The 16,001-nt window shown below is 34.0% G+C and overlaps 2 protein-coding genes and 1 pseudogene across 6 annotated transcripts; 2 read left to right on the forward strand and 1 right to left on the reverse strand.

Moving 5' to 3' along the window:
• The first annotated feature begins 426 nt into the window (after nt 1–426).
• LOC114409679 lies at nt 427–4,048 on the forward strand (annotated as a pseudogene).
• A 1,990-nt stretch (nt 4,049–6,038) lies between these two features.
• On the forward strand, nt 6,039–11,313 carry LOC114409687 (cysteine-rich receptor-like protein kinase 2). Of its 5 annotated transcripts, XM_028373230.1 has the most exons (11): nt 6,039–6,219; nt 6,402–6,455; nt 7,240–7,540; nt 7,653–7,729; nt 7,943–8,761; nt 8,895–9,008; nt 9,477–9,616; nt 9,691–9,901; nt 10,034–10,268; nt 10,397–10,547; nt 10,679–11,313. In XM_028373230.1, exons 5-11 carry the CDS (start codon nt 7,996–7,998, stop codon nt 11,018–11,020), a joined length of 1,959 nt encoding a protein of 652 aa, XP_028229031.1. In that variant the 5' UTR covers nt 6,039–6,219; nt 6,402–6,455; nt 7,240–7,540; nt 7,653–7,729; nt 7,943–7,995; the 3' UTR covers nt 11,021–11,313. The 5 variants fall into 5 exon arrangements, with proteins under 5 accessions (XP_028229031.1, XP_028229054.1, XP_028229042.1 ...); XM_028373253.1 differs by lacking the exon at nt 7,653–7,729; XM_028373241.1 differs by lacking the exon at nt 6,402–6,455.
• A 547-nt stretch (nt 11,314–11,860) lies between these two features.
• LOC114409703 (2-phytyl-1,4-beta-naphthoquinone methyltransferase, chloroplastic-like) lies at nt 11,861–15,334 on the reverse strand. The gene is made up of 8 exons (XM_028373273.1): nt 15,158–15,334; nt 15,015–15,079; nt 14,857–14,947; nt 13,694–13,782; nt 13,305–13,438; nt 13,159–13,220; nt 12,707–12,806; nt 11,861–12,163 (listed from the first exon to the last, which is right to left on the reverse strand). The coding sequence occupies exons 1-8, from the start codon at nt 15,317–15,319 to the stop codon at nt 12,063–12,065; spliced, it is 804 nt and encodes a 267-aa protein (XP_028229074.1). The 5' UTR covers nt 15,320–15,334; the 3' UTR covers nt 11,861–12,062.
• Nucleotides 15,335–16,001: the final 667 nt, after the last annotated feature.

Consider the following 16,001-nt stretch of genomic DNA (forward strand, 5'->3'; position numbering starts at 1 on the left):
ATTAAAAGATTTTATAATAACAACTTGAAGAAATCTCAATCGAAGAAGTGACAAATTTTCTAAAAATATTTAATTCATGCCAGAAATATATTTTCTAAAGAAACTAGAATATAAATTTTCCCAATATGTCTTGTTTACATACATTATTAGCACGGTCTCTTTATAGACGTTTTATTCAATATTGACCAAAAAATTGATGCGTATTGCATACGAATAACTGAATAATCCCTAAACAAAGCTTTAATGTAAAATTCTAACGTGAACACGAAATGTGCATGAATCATCCTGTTTTTCTATATCTTCTCATGTCCACAATGTTCGTTTAAAACGCAAAGTTCACAAATGTAAATTTGAAAACAACGAACAACACTGGTACAGATGATATTACTTGTAGTTAGCACACAACAAGACACAGTGGTAACAGCTTTTATCCCTTAATCAAGTGATCCAAATTTGAATTCCAATTGACCATTGAGTATGAAATAAATCACGTTGAGGAAAGAATACTCACCTTTCCAACAAAGATTTGTTACCGCTCTTGGCGGAAGACAATTTTGTATCAATAGTATGATCTAAAAAAAAAAGTTATCACAGCACACCTGCAGTTAGCATCAACTTTTGACTTCAACGTTGGTTGTGTTGCTCACACGGTTTCTTCCTTCTTCACAAAGCACTCACTTCACTTTCCTTCGCTTGCTTGTCCAAACTTTCTATGTAGGACAAATTCTTTGCATTTCAAACCCCATCAACAACAGAAACAATCTATTGTTTCTTCCAACTTCAATGTCCCTTGCATCGTTTTTTCTTATCTTCCTTTGTTACCATGCACTTCCTGCTCTTGCTGATCCAAGTGCCACGGAGGTAGCAGTGTTGAGCACCAACACAACAGCCCCAATACCTCAGCGACAAGCTTTCTTAACAAACTTCTATGATGCCTTGGAAGCCTTAACCGCTTTGGTTACAAGGCAAAAGTATGCTCTTATTGTTAAAGGGACTACTCAAAATAATGCCACTGTCTATGCTTTTGGTGAGTGCGCGAAAGATCTTACAAAACCAGATTGTGATGTGTGCTTTGCACAGTACAAGACACGTGTCCTTAGGTGCTCTCAATTTCAGAGAGGCATTAACGGTGGCATGTTTTTCTTTGATGGGTGCTTTCTTAGTTATGATGGCTACAACCTCTTCAATGAGAGTTTAGCCCTCAGGACTTGACTGTTTGTGGAACCGAAGATTTTTGTGGGAATTGGAGTGTGTATAAGGCCAATACTGTGGAGTTGGTGAGAAATTTGAGCATTGAAGCACCAAAGAATGAAGGGTTCTTTGTGGGGTATGTGAGTCAAAGGAATGTGACTGTTTATGGGTTGGCTCAATGCTAGAAGTTTGTGAATGGCAGTGCCTGTCAGAACTGTTTGGATGAAGCTGTCACTAGGATTAATTCTTGTGCTCCAAAAGTAGAAGGGAAGGCATTGAATGTTGGGTGTTACTTGAGGTATTCCATACACAATTTCTATAATAGTTCAAACAACAATGCCCCTCAAGAAAATCACGGTTAGTTGGTGCTACTATTGGGAAATTTGCCTTTTTCTCTTTGTTTTAGTAGATTTTCTTTTTTAAGTCTATACCATGATAGACAATCTTGCATGAGCTAGGTAAGATCATTATGAGTAGTAAAGCGCTCGTTTCCAATATTTCTAGGACTCAAATTTGAGACTACTAATTAAAATGAAACAATTAAGTAACGATTAATCTAAGTGCCAAATGATTCTTTGTTTTAGAAGAACATTTTGTCTATGTTGTTTATGTTTGTTATAGTATTTAATTTCTTAACAACACAGACCAAAAATCTTCATGACTTATTCTTGGAAACCATACAAATAAAGCCATGTGTTACTGTGTATTAGGACACACAAATCTTGCTACAATTGTGGCCGGCTGCAGCATCTGCTTCCCTGGCTTCTGCTGATTGTTGCAACTATGATTTTCTTTGTGAGGACAAAATTACTGAAGCGGAGGAGAGGTATCTATGAGTGATATTTTGGAATATTAAAGACAGTTCAATGTTTAAACTTCAGGTACTGAAATCTATGTTGTTTTTGCCGCAGAAAGAAGACAATTTGGTGCACTTTTTGACACGGTGAACAAGTCCAAGCTAAATGTGCCATATGAAATTCTTTAAAAAGCCACAGATTACTTCAGTGATTCCAATAAACTAGGAGAAGGGGGATCAGGATCAGTTTATAAAGTAACTTCCGATCCTTTTTAACCACTAAAAGTGTTTCTGTTGCTTAAAGAAGGACTAACTGTGTGCTATGATATCAATATAGGGAGCTCTGCCAGATGGAACTACCATGGCTATAAAAAGGCTTAGCTTCAACACATCACAATGGGCAAATCATTTCTTCAATGAGGTCAATTTGATCAGTGGCATTCATCACAAAAATCTAGTGAAGCTTTAAGGGTGCAGCATTACAGGACCTGAAAGCCTTCTTGTTTATGAATTTGTGCCTAATCACAGCCTCTATGATCACCTATCTGGTTACAATCTAATATTATTTATCTGGTCGTAAACACTATTATCTTTTTAGTTTAAATTAATTACCAAGGTGTCCCTTGAACTGATCCAGGTAGAAGGAATTCTCAACAGTTGACATGGGAAGTCAGGCATAAAATCATATTGGAAACGGCAGAGGGCTTGGCCTATCTTCACGAGGAATCAAAGAGAATCATTCATACGGATATAAAATTAGCCAACATTCTCATTGATGATAACTTCACACCCTAGATTGCTGGTTTTGGACTTGCCAGATTATTTCCAGAAGACAAGTCTCACCTTAGCACAGCCATTTGTGGCACATTGTAAGGTTATCTCCTCTAATATAATGCACAGATAAATCACATAAATGCAATTGATTAAAAGAAGATTAAGCATAGGGGAAAACTTGTTTTATAAACGAAGGAATTATCATAATAAAGTGCAGAATTGATGAAATGTAACCAACACAGTGTGAGTCATGCAAGTCACATTTCAATGATGCCCTTTTACGATTGATATGCACTTTGGTATCTTGTATGAAGCTCTAAAATTAGCCCTTCTGTTAACTTCTAGCTCTTTTACACATTTTCATCCCTTAGTTCACAACTTTATATAGTCTTTCTACACAATTCTCATTCAATTTTTTTCATGTCCACTTCTAGGGGTTATACGGCTCCAGAATATGTAGTGCTAGGGAAGTTAACTGAGAAAGCAGATGTCTACAGTTTTGGGGTTCTAATTATGGAAATTATATCCGGCAAGAACAGCAAATCCTTCGTTGAAAATTCATATTCCATCCTACACACGGAAACACTTTTACTATTAATTTATTATCATTTGGCATATTTCTATTAATTTGGTCTATAACTGCCGAGTCCAATGGCATTGTTGAATCCATGCAGCGGACATTATCTAGTGGGATAAGGCTTTTGTTGTTGTAGTTGTATACTTCTATTAATTCATTTCATGCTTTTAAAAAATGTTCTCATAGCTCCGAGACTTTTCTTTTCTCCTTCTGTACAAGGTTTGGAGCCTTTATGGATCAAACAGGCTATGTAACATTGTTGATCCAATCCTAGAGGGAAATTATCCGGCAGAGGTAGCATGCAAACTCCTTAAGATAGGGTTGCTTTGTGCACAAGCATCTGCAGAGCTTAGAAACCAATGTCAGTAGTAGTGGAAATGATCAACAACAACCATGAAATTACTCGGCCAACACAATCACCATTTCTTAGTTGTAGTAGTGCAGAATTCAGCAAATCTATTTTACAAGGAGAGAGTTTTCAGCCTAGATCTATGAAGCACCGACACCGACACCGACACCGGATACGACACGGACACGTGGACACCTGTAATATCCAAAATATAAAACGTAGTACGGGTATCGTGTCGGTGTCAGACACTCACACGGACACGTGTCAAACACCCGACACGACAAGGGACTGGAGTATCCGTGACCGAAAGTCTCATTCAACATAAATGGGTTACAATATAAATATGAAAGGACTAACAATATATTTTTTAACACACTCTTTATTACTGGTTAAAGTTTACTGAAAATTATAAAATTAAAAGCGAGGTTCATTAAATAAGAAAATAAGAAAAGAAACTCGTGCACTTTTGTATTTCAGTAAATAGTAAAGTGTGTGAGTGTCTGCTGAGCTTTCATTCTTAAGAAAGACAGCATGCTAGAAAGCATGCCTTATATAGTTGTATATATATTAAATGGGAAGGTGCTTGAAAGTTTATATGCTATTTATATCCTGGTTTTACTTTCTGATTGAAAAAGATAAATATGAGTTTGGCTCAAATTCTATGTATATTAAATAATCTTGTTATAGAGAAATAATCAATGAACCGGGTACTACTATGATTTTATCCCATTCCATTTTTGTAAGAATTTGTGGAGTTCGGACTCGTTAACAATCCATCGTGTGTTTGAATAAAATGATCGAATGCTAAATAATACTCGTAAAGGGTGCGTTAGATGCATAATTCACAGTGGCTGAGATTTGATCTTGTTACAAAAAGTATGATCATGAATAATAAATTATGTAGTTGATTAAGTTTCAATAATTGGTTTTTAAGTACTTAATAGATGATTATAACTTGTCGTTTTATTATTTAAAGAGAGGGATTCACTTTTAAAATTAAATTTAGGAGTTATATCCTTTGATTGAAAAATTATGATTGAGATTAAGAATAAATGTAGAAGTGGCAAAATGGACAAGCAAATCCAGGCCGACCCAATTAGGCCCTCTAACATATAGGGCCTGGACACCAAATTTTAGTTCCAAATCAATTATGGATTTTAGTTTGTAAATTCCCTTTTTTTATCAAAAAAAGAAGAAGAAAATCTTTAATCGGGTTTGAGTTAGTTCAATTTCGTCAGTTGTGAAGCAAGAGTTCAAATCGAACCTGAACAACTGTTTTTAATTGAAATAACTGAAATATAATTTTTATATATTTTATTGTCTTATATTTTTTATGGGCATTTTTATTGTTTTATATGTACCAACTGTCTAATAAAAAAGGCATTTGATTTTGAAAGAAGACTTGTTCCACTTCACAATTGCCCTTATTACGAAACTCCACCCCACCAATTCACAAAAGTCAGACGTTACTTAAAAGGCGTTAAGCCATAAACTAAACGTCATAGGATCAGATAATGAATGGTTAAGCTTAAAAAACAAAGTCATATAATTTTTTTAAGTGATAATGTAGTTATCAAATTATTTTTAATTTTCAATCATCCATGTATGTTTACATAATCCAGATGTACTCCTTTTATTCTTGTATAGAGAATAATTACAAATTCTCTAATTCTCTCAATATCTTTCTTTTCTCTGAATTTTATCATATTTCTAAACATTTTATCTTTAAACCCGCACCTACTTGATTATACTAAAATGAACCCTAATCATTTTATATTTATAAAAATTTACCTTTATTTATACTTGTTGATTGAATTTCATTAAGCTCTTTCCTTTCTAATACTTAAATCAATATTTTATAAGTGACATGAGATAAATATTTTTCATATTTTAATATTTCTCTTTATTCTTCTTATCTTTCTTTATTAGTTCTTTTTTTTTAATCAGGATAACGACATGTATTTCTTAACTCGCTGGATAAAAATTAATCTTGTTTGTAATATTAATCATAATTGAATCAAATAAATTTTTAATCAAATACGGATTTTTTTGGAGATCTTACATCAAATGTACCAACCTTATGGATTTTTCTCTTTATAGTCTATAAATACAATTATATTTATATTTACGAATACGAGTAATTGTTGAGGATATTCATGTCTTGGAAACTGGGCAGTGATTCAAACAAAGGTAGTACGATGTTACCACGTAGCTACACTGCACTGCACTCACGTCACACACTGTCTGTTTTTCAACGAATTGAATTCTAAGCAGGGAAGCAAAACACTTCAAAATTTTCAAAGTGTCAACCAGCAAGTTGTTGCGACCCTACTATACCATATTATTCGTGCTTGACTCGTTTACATGAGTTTTTGTCTCAAACTTCATTGACTTATTATCTCCCAATAAAATCAATCTTCACCTCCCCATTCCCATCCATATCTCCATTCTCTCACAAAACTAACTTCAATTCAATTCAATTCCCATTTCCCAGTTCTTCTTCTTCTATGCAGAGCAAATCACATGTAACATGTAAGAACTTTCTCCAAAACTCCCTTCCCACGTTTGATATATATTTGCCTCGTGTTGATATATCGTAAAACATGCACAAGCGTTGTTATTGGTTTATTATTATTACCTTGATCAGTCTTGTTTGTTGTTTTTCTTTCTTGAAACCGTGTGTTTTGATCACTGGTTTGGTTCCTTTGGCGAAGAAATGAGAGGGTTGTTGGCACGTGTGGGGCCTGTTTTCTTGGATAATAAATGAGGTAGGTTTTCTTGTGGGGAAAGGTTTTTATTCCAATGCTGACTTTTTTCTATAGAAGCTTTTATTTTCATTAGCAAACAAAAATAGAAAGGGAAATCTCACACACACAGTTTCCCAGTTTCTGTTTTTCAACATGTTGTACATGTGAAATATTTGATAATTAATCTTCATAAAATTATTAACTCATTCACCTTTAATAGAATTTATTTTTTAATCATATTTTTTTATTCGAACACAAGATCTTAGTACTACTTACACCAATGTAACATTAGTATTTTTCCTATTTTATTAAAATACATATTTGACTATTTTACAATAATTTTATTAACGATAATTATACATTTTGAATTAATATGTTTTTTAATTATTGTGAAGAAACTTATAAAACTTCATATTAAAGAGGTTAGAGTTCATGCTTTATTCTCTTGCTTTTTTTCTACAATCAATTTTTTCTTCAAAATCTATTGAGTTTGGAAGATTATTATGTAAACAGGTGTCTTAAAAATTAAAAAAAAAACATAAATAACTAATATATTTTTTCTTTCTTTTTTCTTCTATTTCCATCTTCTTTAACCTCTTCCTCATTTCTATACTCTACTTATGTCTTTCACCACCTCCAAATTATTTGAACAATTTTATTTCTCTCACTACCTTTGTCACCGGGTGATAATGATAAGTTAGTGGTTAACAGTGTGTTACTTAGGTAATTCAATGATATCTTACCTTTTTAAGCAAAATAACATGATTACACTTGCTATTTGATACACTATTAACAACTGATGTAGACATCACTAATCGGGAGCATGGAGCGTTGATGGTTATTAATCCAAGTGGGTCTGGAGAGGGGTGGCTTCTATTCTACACCTCAATTTTTAGACACTTGATCAAATACTTAATATTTTTCAGCATCACTCATAGATAGTCTCATACGTCATGTAAGTGTGAGCAAGTTTAAGACTAGAGTTTTTTTTTTACTGCTGTATTAATAGACAAGGGAAAAGAACCCAAGTCTACCTTTCTAATAATGATCGCCAAAGCAAAAGTACTTTCTTTCATTCTAAGACTTCAAGGATGGCAACAAAAAAGGTGAGTACCGACTTGCGTTTCTTCCCTTTTCCCTTCACACGTTAGAGGCTACTTTAGGAATATTTTTTCTGCTAGAAGCCCCTCTTTGTCTTCAACTTGCCTTTCTTCTCAGGAACAGAAAAGTTTTTGAATTGAATCTCACATCACATGACATGAGATTTGAGCTATAATGGTGGTCTCCAACAATAGGTATTACTGTATTATTACCTCACAAGGTAGCTTAAGTTGAAACATGTGACCATTTTAGTTTAAGCATAACAAGCAGTTGTACCAAATAGACAACCTTCCTACTTGTTTTTGATTCACTAACAAAACTCAACCATGGAAATTGGAATGACTTTTTTTTATCAGACATAGCTATCCAAATGATTATAAAGTCTAAACCCTCCTTTTTTTCCACAGTTCCTTGTGAATAGCCTACCAGAGAAGGTGATTTAGATTGGATCGTCCCAAAAATGAAGAAACTAGTCTCTCTCATCTCTTTTCAATGCAACTTTTTCCTTCTCATCAAGTTACTACTACTATCGAAGACTATAATAGCAGAACCAAGGGCCAAGACAGTCCTAATAACATGTGGCCATGAACTAGAGCACAACACTACTATCTTTGTTCCAAATTTTGTTGCAACTATGGAGAAGATCAGTGATGAGATGCGCAAAACTGGCTTTGGCACCGCAATTGTAGGGACTGGACCCGATACTAACTATGGCCTTGCCCAGTGTTATGGAGATCTTTCATTACTTGACTGTGTATTATGCTATGCTGAGGCACGCACGGTTCTTCCTCAGTGCTTCCCTTATAATTCTGGTCGCATTTTCCTTGACGGTTGCTTCATGAGAGCTGAGAATTATAGTTTCTTTAATGAGTATACGGGACCGGGAGACAGAGCTGTATGTGGGAACACAACAAGGAAGAACTCAAGTTTTCACGCAGCGGCAATGCAGGCAGTTTTGAGAGCAGTTCAAGATGCACCTAACAACAAAGGATATGCCAAAGGGAATGTTGCTGTAGCAGGAACAACTAACCAATCTGCTTATGTTCTGGCCGATTGTTGGAGGACTTTGGACAAAAGCTCTTGCAAAGCATGTCTTGAGAATGCATCCTCTTCCATATTGGGATGCTTGCCTTGGCCAGAAGGGCGAGCGCTGAACACCGGGTGTTTCATGAGGTACTCAGACACAGATTTTCTTAACAAAGAGCAGGAAAATGGGAGTTCAAGAGGTAAATGAATTGCAGTTTGTTTCGCACTTTATAGCTGACTGTCAAATTATGCTAGGATGCAGAATGCTGCATTGAAAACAATTTAATAGTAGAGGTAAATCTTGAGTATAGTTCATCTTGATGACTTGTGCAGGTAATGTGGTAGTGATAGTGATTGCAGTAGTCAGTTCGGTGACTGTTTTGGTGGTTGGAGTAACTATTGGAGTTTATATATGGAAACAAAGATACATTCAAAAGAAACGAAGAGGTAATTGTCTTATCTAATAACCTAACTCTTAGCTTATGAGATTTAGAAACCTAGAATATCTCCTTCATTCCCCCCATAGTAAAAATCAGAAACCAATGATGTCTACCAGCAAATTTTTAGTTTGATCGAAAAGCCAATCTGAGTCAAAACAATGCAATTTGAGCCAAGTGAACTTACTTGAGACAAGGCTTTGTCAGTGCTTATTTTCTTCATTCAAAAAATTCAAACCTTAAAACCTTGCTTTACTGAGTACCTTGCCACTTAGACCACCAAACATTGGTTGTTTCTGTTGCATATTTATATGATAGTCCCTGTCCTCAGAATCATAAATATTGTATATGAACTCTTTTATCTTTTGAAGAGCTTCACCTTGTCCTTTAAAGAAATTGAGGAACCATCACGAGATACAGCACAACAACATTAAGGATATACTGATATACTGATCTAAATCTTCATTCTGGTTTTCAGGTTCAAATGATGCAAAAAAGTTGGCAAAAACACTTCAGAACAATAACTTAAACTTCAAGTACTCTACATTGGACAAGGCCACTGAATCTTTTCATGAGAATAACAAGTTAGGGCAAGGAGGATTTGGAACAGTTTATAAAGTAGCTCTCTTCTCTGAAGACCTACATTTCTATCATTTTACACATCAAAGCAGTCTTACAATTTGCTATTGCAGGGAGTTCTAGCTGATGGAAGAGAGATTGCTGTGAAGAGATTATTTTTCAACAACAGACATAGAGCAGCAGATTTCTACAATGAAGTCAACATAATTAGTAGCGTGGAGCACAAGAATCTAGTCAGACTGTTAGGATGCAGTTGTTCAGGACCTGAAAGCCTGCTTGTATATGAATTTCTACCCAACCGAAGTCTTGACCGCTACATTTTTGGTAATTACTGAACTGATGCAGTACGCTTGACTACCCTTTTCACCTATAACACCTCATTTGGGTCACTAAAAGTGATTATCAATTCATCATAATGTGAACTAAATATAATATTTCTCAATTTATACATGGAAGATAAAAACAAGGGCAAAGAATTGAACTGGGAAAATAGATATGAAATTATCATCGGGACAGCTGAAGGATTGGTTTATCTACATGAGAACTCCAAAACAAGAATAATTCACAGAGATATAAAAGCCAGCAACATCTTATTGGATGCAAAGCTTCGTGCTAAAATTGCAGATTTTGGTTTGGCCAGGTCCTTTCAAGAGGACCAGAGCCACATAAGTACAGCTATTGCAGGAACTTTGTAAGTATCTTTTCATAAATCGTAACAGACTTTTGAACAAATCACAGTAGGAGGCAAAGAACCAGATGCTATTGCAGGAAACCACAGTGTAGTACATCTGAAGTAACCATTTACTCTTGGACTTGCAGGGGGTATATGGCTCCTGAATATCTAGCTCATGGTCAATTAACAGAAAAGGCAGACGTATATAGTTTTGGAGTGTTGCTGCTAGAGATAGTCACTGCTAGACAGAACAACAGGAGCAAAGCATCAGAATATTCAGACAGCTTAGTTACAGTGGTCAGTTGCAGATTCCCCTTGTTTTGTTCTGATAGTTGTTCAACTGTTCATTGATTGTGGTTAAGACAAGATAAATTACTAACAAAACAATTCTGTTCTTTCTTTTAAACGATATATTCGGATAACATCAGGCATGGAAGCATTTTCAGGCAGGGACATCTGAACAATTATTTGATCCAAATCTAGACTTGCAGGAAGACCACAATAGCAATGTTAACGTTAAGGATGAGATTATAAGAGTGGTTCACATAGGACTTCTATGCACCCAAGAGGTCCCTTCTTTACGACCAAGCATGTCAAAGGCACTACAGATGCTAACAAAGAAGGAGGAGCATCTGGATGCTCCCTCTAATCCACCCTTCCTAGATGAGAGTACCATGGAACTTCATGACACAAGTGGTGACCCATTTTATCCTCTTACTGCACCTGATTCAATTGCCACTATGTCCCATAGCTCTTTTTATCCCAGGTGACCATGAGAATGCAGAGAAAATCTCTACACACAGCATGTCTGCAGCACAGCTTGTGATTGGCAAATAACTTGGTCTGCCTCAGACCTATTGTACTTAAAAGGTTGCTAACAAAGCATCCGATCCTTTGCTATTTAAATACATACTTCAGACAAGGGAAGCTTTTAAGCCAAATGTCCCATACGGTTATGGGAAGCAAACAATGCATACTGTATAGTTCCATGATTAACATTATTATACAACTTTAGATTAATTTGATATATGTAACAACTCATAAATATTATGTTTGGATACAACTATTGTTTCATTTGCAAAGAATAATTTTCAATGGGGAAACATAAAGCAAAAATTATAAGTTTTTAATATTTTTGCTCCTTAATGAGTCTGTTTGGAAAATCTGAGAGTAAACACCGGACAGATTGGCACCAATTAACCGTGAGCAATCACATAAGTGAATTTGACACCACACTTTAACCCAAAACCTTAAGATTCAAGTTTATGGGTCTTGTCCTCACTTATATGGTGTTCAATATTCACATTCGTACTCAATGTAAGACTTCACCACATACTTATATTTCAATAATCTCCTCCTCAAGTGTGAGTCCCTTCCACATAGTAGTCTCTCGCTCAAGCAAAAGTCATTTCAGTATCCAATGGTGACCCTTAGAGCTTAACTGTGACAATCCTCCAACAGAGTCCAATTCCAATGAGACAAAATGATTAAGCACTAGCACACTAGGAACGTTATCAAGAGGAACAAGGGGCTTTGAATGATAATGCACTGAAATATAGCAGTTTATAATTTATCAATCACGATAGAACCAACATTTGAGAAAAATCAAATGAAGTAAAATGAAAACATGACTGGAGCATTTCAACATTTATCAAATAAAATTAACAACAAAATGCTGGGTAATAGCTCAACTACTGTTAAATAATAGTAATGAACATGGATTAACAACAGATTTTATGTTTTTACAAACCAGAATACAGTCCACATGGGGGGGAAACCTGTTCATAGAAAAGATAAATCCGTAAATCCCATCTAACGCTTAGCTACCAAACACCCCATGAGGCCTCCACCAATCTCATAATGTCGAGCAGCAGAAAATCCAACTCCCAAGGCAAGTTTCTCCAACTCCTTCCCTGCATCACAGGAGTATTCTTAAATTAGGGAATCAATGATGACAAAGTTCTACCATCAATGGAGGTAATTTGTTCCTGCCATTTGTATTTTGTATAAAGGGATGTTAATGTATATTTTTCAAAAATTAAGGGGGGTTATTGTAAGAAAAGATTAAAAGCTCAGGAATTTACTCAACAATTAATATCAAGTAAATAAGTCAAGCTCAAACCTTATATTTTAGGAACCATGGCAGGTTTTTAAGGTAAAGCATAACCAGACCTGACTCATTCCTACCCCAACCCCCCAACCTATATTAGACTAGCAGAAACAAAGGCAAGGCAAGTCATACCACCAAAGAGCCAAGTCACATAGCCACACTCCTGTCATTCTATAGCAGAGAGAATATATCATGTATACAGTAATTTCCTAAATATATCTAAGGTACGGAGAAGACAGGTGAGAGGACACAATTAAATAATTCTATAGAATAACTTAATAAAAATATAATTAAGTGTGTTGAATTAAAAGCTTGATCTGATAAAATCTTTCACTTGAAAACAAACCTGTTAAAAATTCTCTTATTGAACTTTTGAGGTATCTGTATTCCTCTGAAAGACCATAACCAGTGGCAACAGGGACAACAATATTGTCAATCATCCATTCCTAGCATAAGTAAATAGGTGGGGATTACATTCAGTGCATCCAAAAAATTGAAGTTACAACAGCAAATTTATAAGAAAAAAAATGTAGAATATATGATGATATGATAATATTCATTTACAAAAGTGGACTGTAAATGATTACATCAGTCCTGTCAAACTGATGAACTCAAAGGCATTGCTGAAAAGAATAAATTTATTTTCCTTTCACATATCTTGATTTTCAACCTCAAGCCAAGCCTTCCAATTTACTAAGAAGGTCAAAAGGGTGACTATACTTATTCAAAATGGAGCATTGCTGTGCCAATTATTGTTTTTATATATCATATAAAGCAACTAGTAAGGCTGAGATATACCGTAACTGCAGAAGTTAGCAACTCATTGCTTTTATTAAAATCCAGGATAGATACTGTAGAGCCTAGAAAGCAAATTAAACCATAGGATGCGTCAAATATATATAAACATCAATCGGTATATTAATGGGTTGAGATACAAAACCTACCAGTTTTTAGGACGCGGAAAATTTCCTGCATGGCCTTTTGCTTATCAACCACATTTCGAAGACCATAGCCCATAGTGATAGCATCAAACCAACCATCAGAAAATGGCAAGTCAAGAGCATCACCTTCAACCCACCTATGTTGCAACAAACCATTATTACCTTCCCATATCACCAATGATACTAAGATACAACACAATCAAAAAAGATCTCCACTAGCTTATACAAGACAAATAAAAAGTTGAAGGATCAAATGTGGACAAAGAGTTATATATATATATATATATATATATATATATATATATATATATATATATATATATATATATATATATATAAATCTCCAGGCTATAATCTAATGTCTGCATACTGCAAAATTTACCCATGCTCACTCGATATTCATGAAGCAATTCTTTGAAAGTGATTGCTGCCGAGATAAGGCAAAGGATAGCTGATCCTTCGAGAAATCAAGACCAATCACCTACACCCAAAAACATTTGCACAACCATACTTTCACTACAATCGCTGTATAATAGTAGAATTTAATTTAAATTTACCAACAGATTACAGTGTGAAATAAGTTCCTTAACTTTTAGAATAGAATAAATTGTCTACATAGATAAAGTAGTTTTCCATTATTATCTAATCACAAACCACATGTTTAATTAGATTTTTATAATAGGTTTAATTACTGATTCAATCCCTTTACTTATTAAAAAAAACTCCTTTTACTCTCTATACTTAAAATATGATACTACCATTTAATTCAATTAAACCTATACAATAAGTAAATAAATATCTTAAAAGTAATATCAATATGATTAATTGATAGTTTACTCTCAGTGTCGTATTCATTAAACTCATATAATAACTACCTTCAATGTCATCTCAAAGGTTATTCCGATTGATTGACACAATGCAAGATAATTAAACTCATAACAATAACAATAAAATATGAACTGTCAGTCTTTTTACGGTGTAAATTAATTACAAATATGGATGACTTTTAACTTAATTATTACGTAAAAACTAGGTTAAATGATCATTTTTATCTATTTATTTTGTTCAAAATGATATTGTATATGTTAAAAAGTTTACTTAGATTTTTTTACATATTTAAAAGGTTTTTTACTGAAAAAGTTCACTTTTATACTTTATTTTATTTAAAAGGTTCAAAATATTCTTTCAATTATTTAAATATATTTAACTTTTTCCTTCCTAAGATAATTGATTATTTTAAATATATTCAAATTGTTAAAGGATATTTTAAACTTTTAAAGATATTTAAATATATTCAACTTTGTTCTTCTTGAGATAATTGATATTTTGAATATATTCAAATTTTTAAAGGATATTTGAAACTTTTAAAGATAAATGATGAAAGTGAATTTTTTAAAAGATAATGGATTATTTTGAATAAAATAAATAAGATAAAAGATTAAAATAAAATTTTTAAAAGATAAAGTATTAGATTGAACTAAAAAAATAAAATAAAATAAAGATCAAATGACCTAAAAAATATGCATTTTAAAAATAAAAAAAATTGGTAGAGAACCTTGCCATGAGAGCCAACTTTGTCGGACAAGAGAAAGGATAAGTCCCCACTTCCACAGCAAACATCCAACACACAGTCTCCCATTTTCGCTCTACATGAAATTAAGAAATCAAAATGATATTTTGAAGAGAATGAAAATGTGGATAGCAATAGCATACCCAGTCCAGGACACTGCCATTCTCTTCCAAATCCGGTGTTGCCCAAGGCTCAGCAAATCATTCAGCTGTCCAAACACACAGAAACGGCGTAAGTTATCAAGAGACCATTGCCGAAAAGCAGAAAGCGATTAATAGTGGCTCACGTTATCATAGACAGGAGCAATGCGGCTAAACAGCGCCTGCCGCTCATTGGCGCTGGCGCAGCGAATCAACGTTGGTCGGAAAGTGGAAGAAGTTGAAGAAGGAACAAACGTCATCGCCATGTGGCATGTTCTGCGCTTTCCACATCGATTCTTTATATCCATCTTTTCGCACGTACGCCCCCACACGTGTGATGTGTTGTGTTACCGAACACGTTGACATGCCAACTTCGTGGGCCGATCCATCAGCCTATGGATCGGGTTAAATTACCAATCTTTGAGTGAATTTAGGTGTAACAGTGCACCGAGCATCACCCCCCATCTTTTGGCAATTGTTTTGTATATTTAATATTTTTCTTTGTATACTCAATATTTTTCATTATTTTTAAAATTATCCCTGACAAATTTACATATTCGTATAGACTTATGCAAGATTTAGATATATGACTTTTAGGTTATTAATACGATATTCTAACCAACTAAGTTAATAGGCCAATTATGTTATAAAATAATTAATGTTTTTATATATAACACTAAAATTTCTAATATATATTTAATGTATATGTAAATTTACATAATAAATTTTTAATGTATATTTAGTATTCGCTTCTTTGACTATTATTTTTGTCTCTCTATGTTCATGATAATTAGGGACTAGAGAGAAGACTTTTCTCTCAAGAATAAGACCTTGTTTTACGTTAGTGGGTATTCACCCCTTTATATCTACTATTCCTATCAAGTAACAGTTATTTTTAAAAATTTCTCATATTCAACTCAATTACAATTTAGTCCTTAATGATTAATTATTTATTTATTTGTCCCTACATAAGTTGCATCTCTGTCACAT

Source organism: Glycine soja, chromosome 1, assembly GCF_004193775.1.
Source record: "Glycine soja cultivar W05 chromosome 1, ASM419377v2, whole genome shotgun sequence".
NCBI lineage: Eukaryota > Viridiplantae > Streptophyta > Magnoliopsida > Fabales > Fabaceae > Glycine > Glycine soja.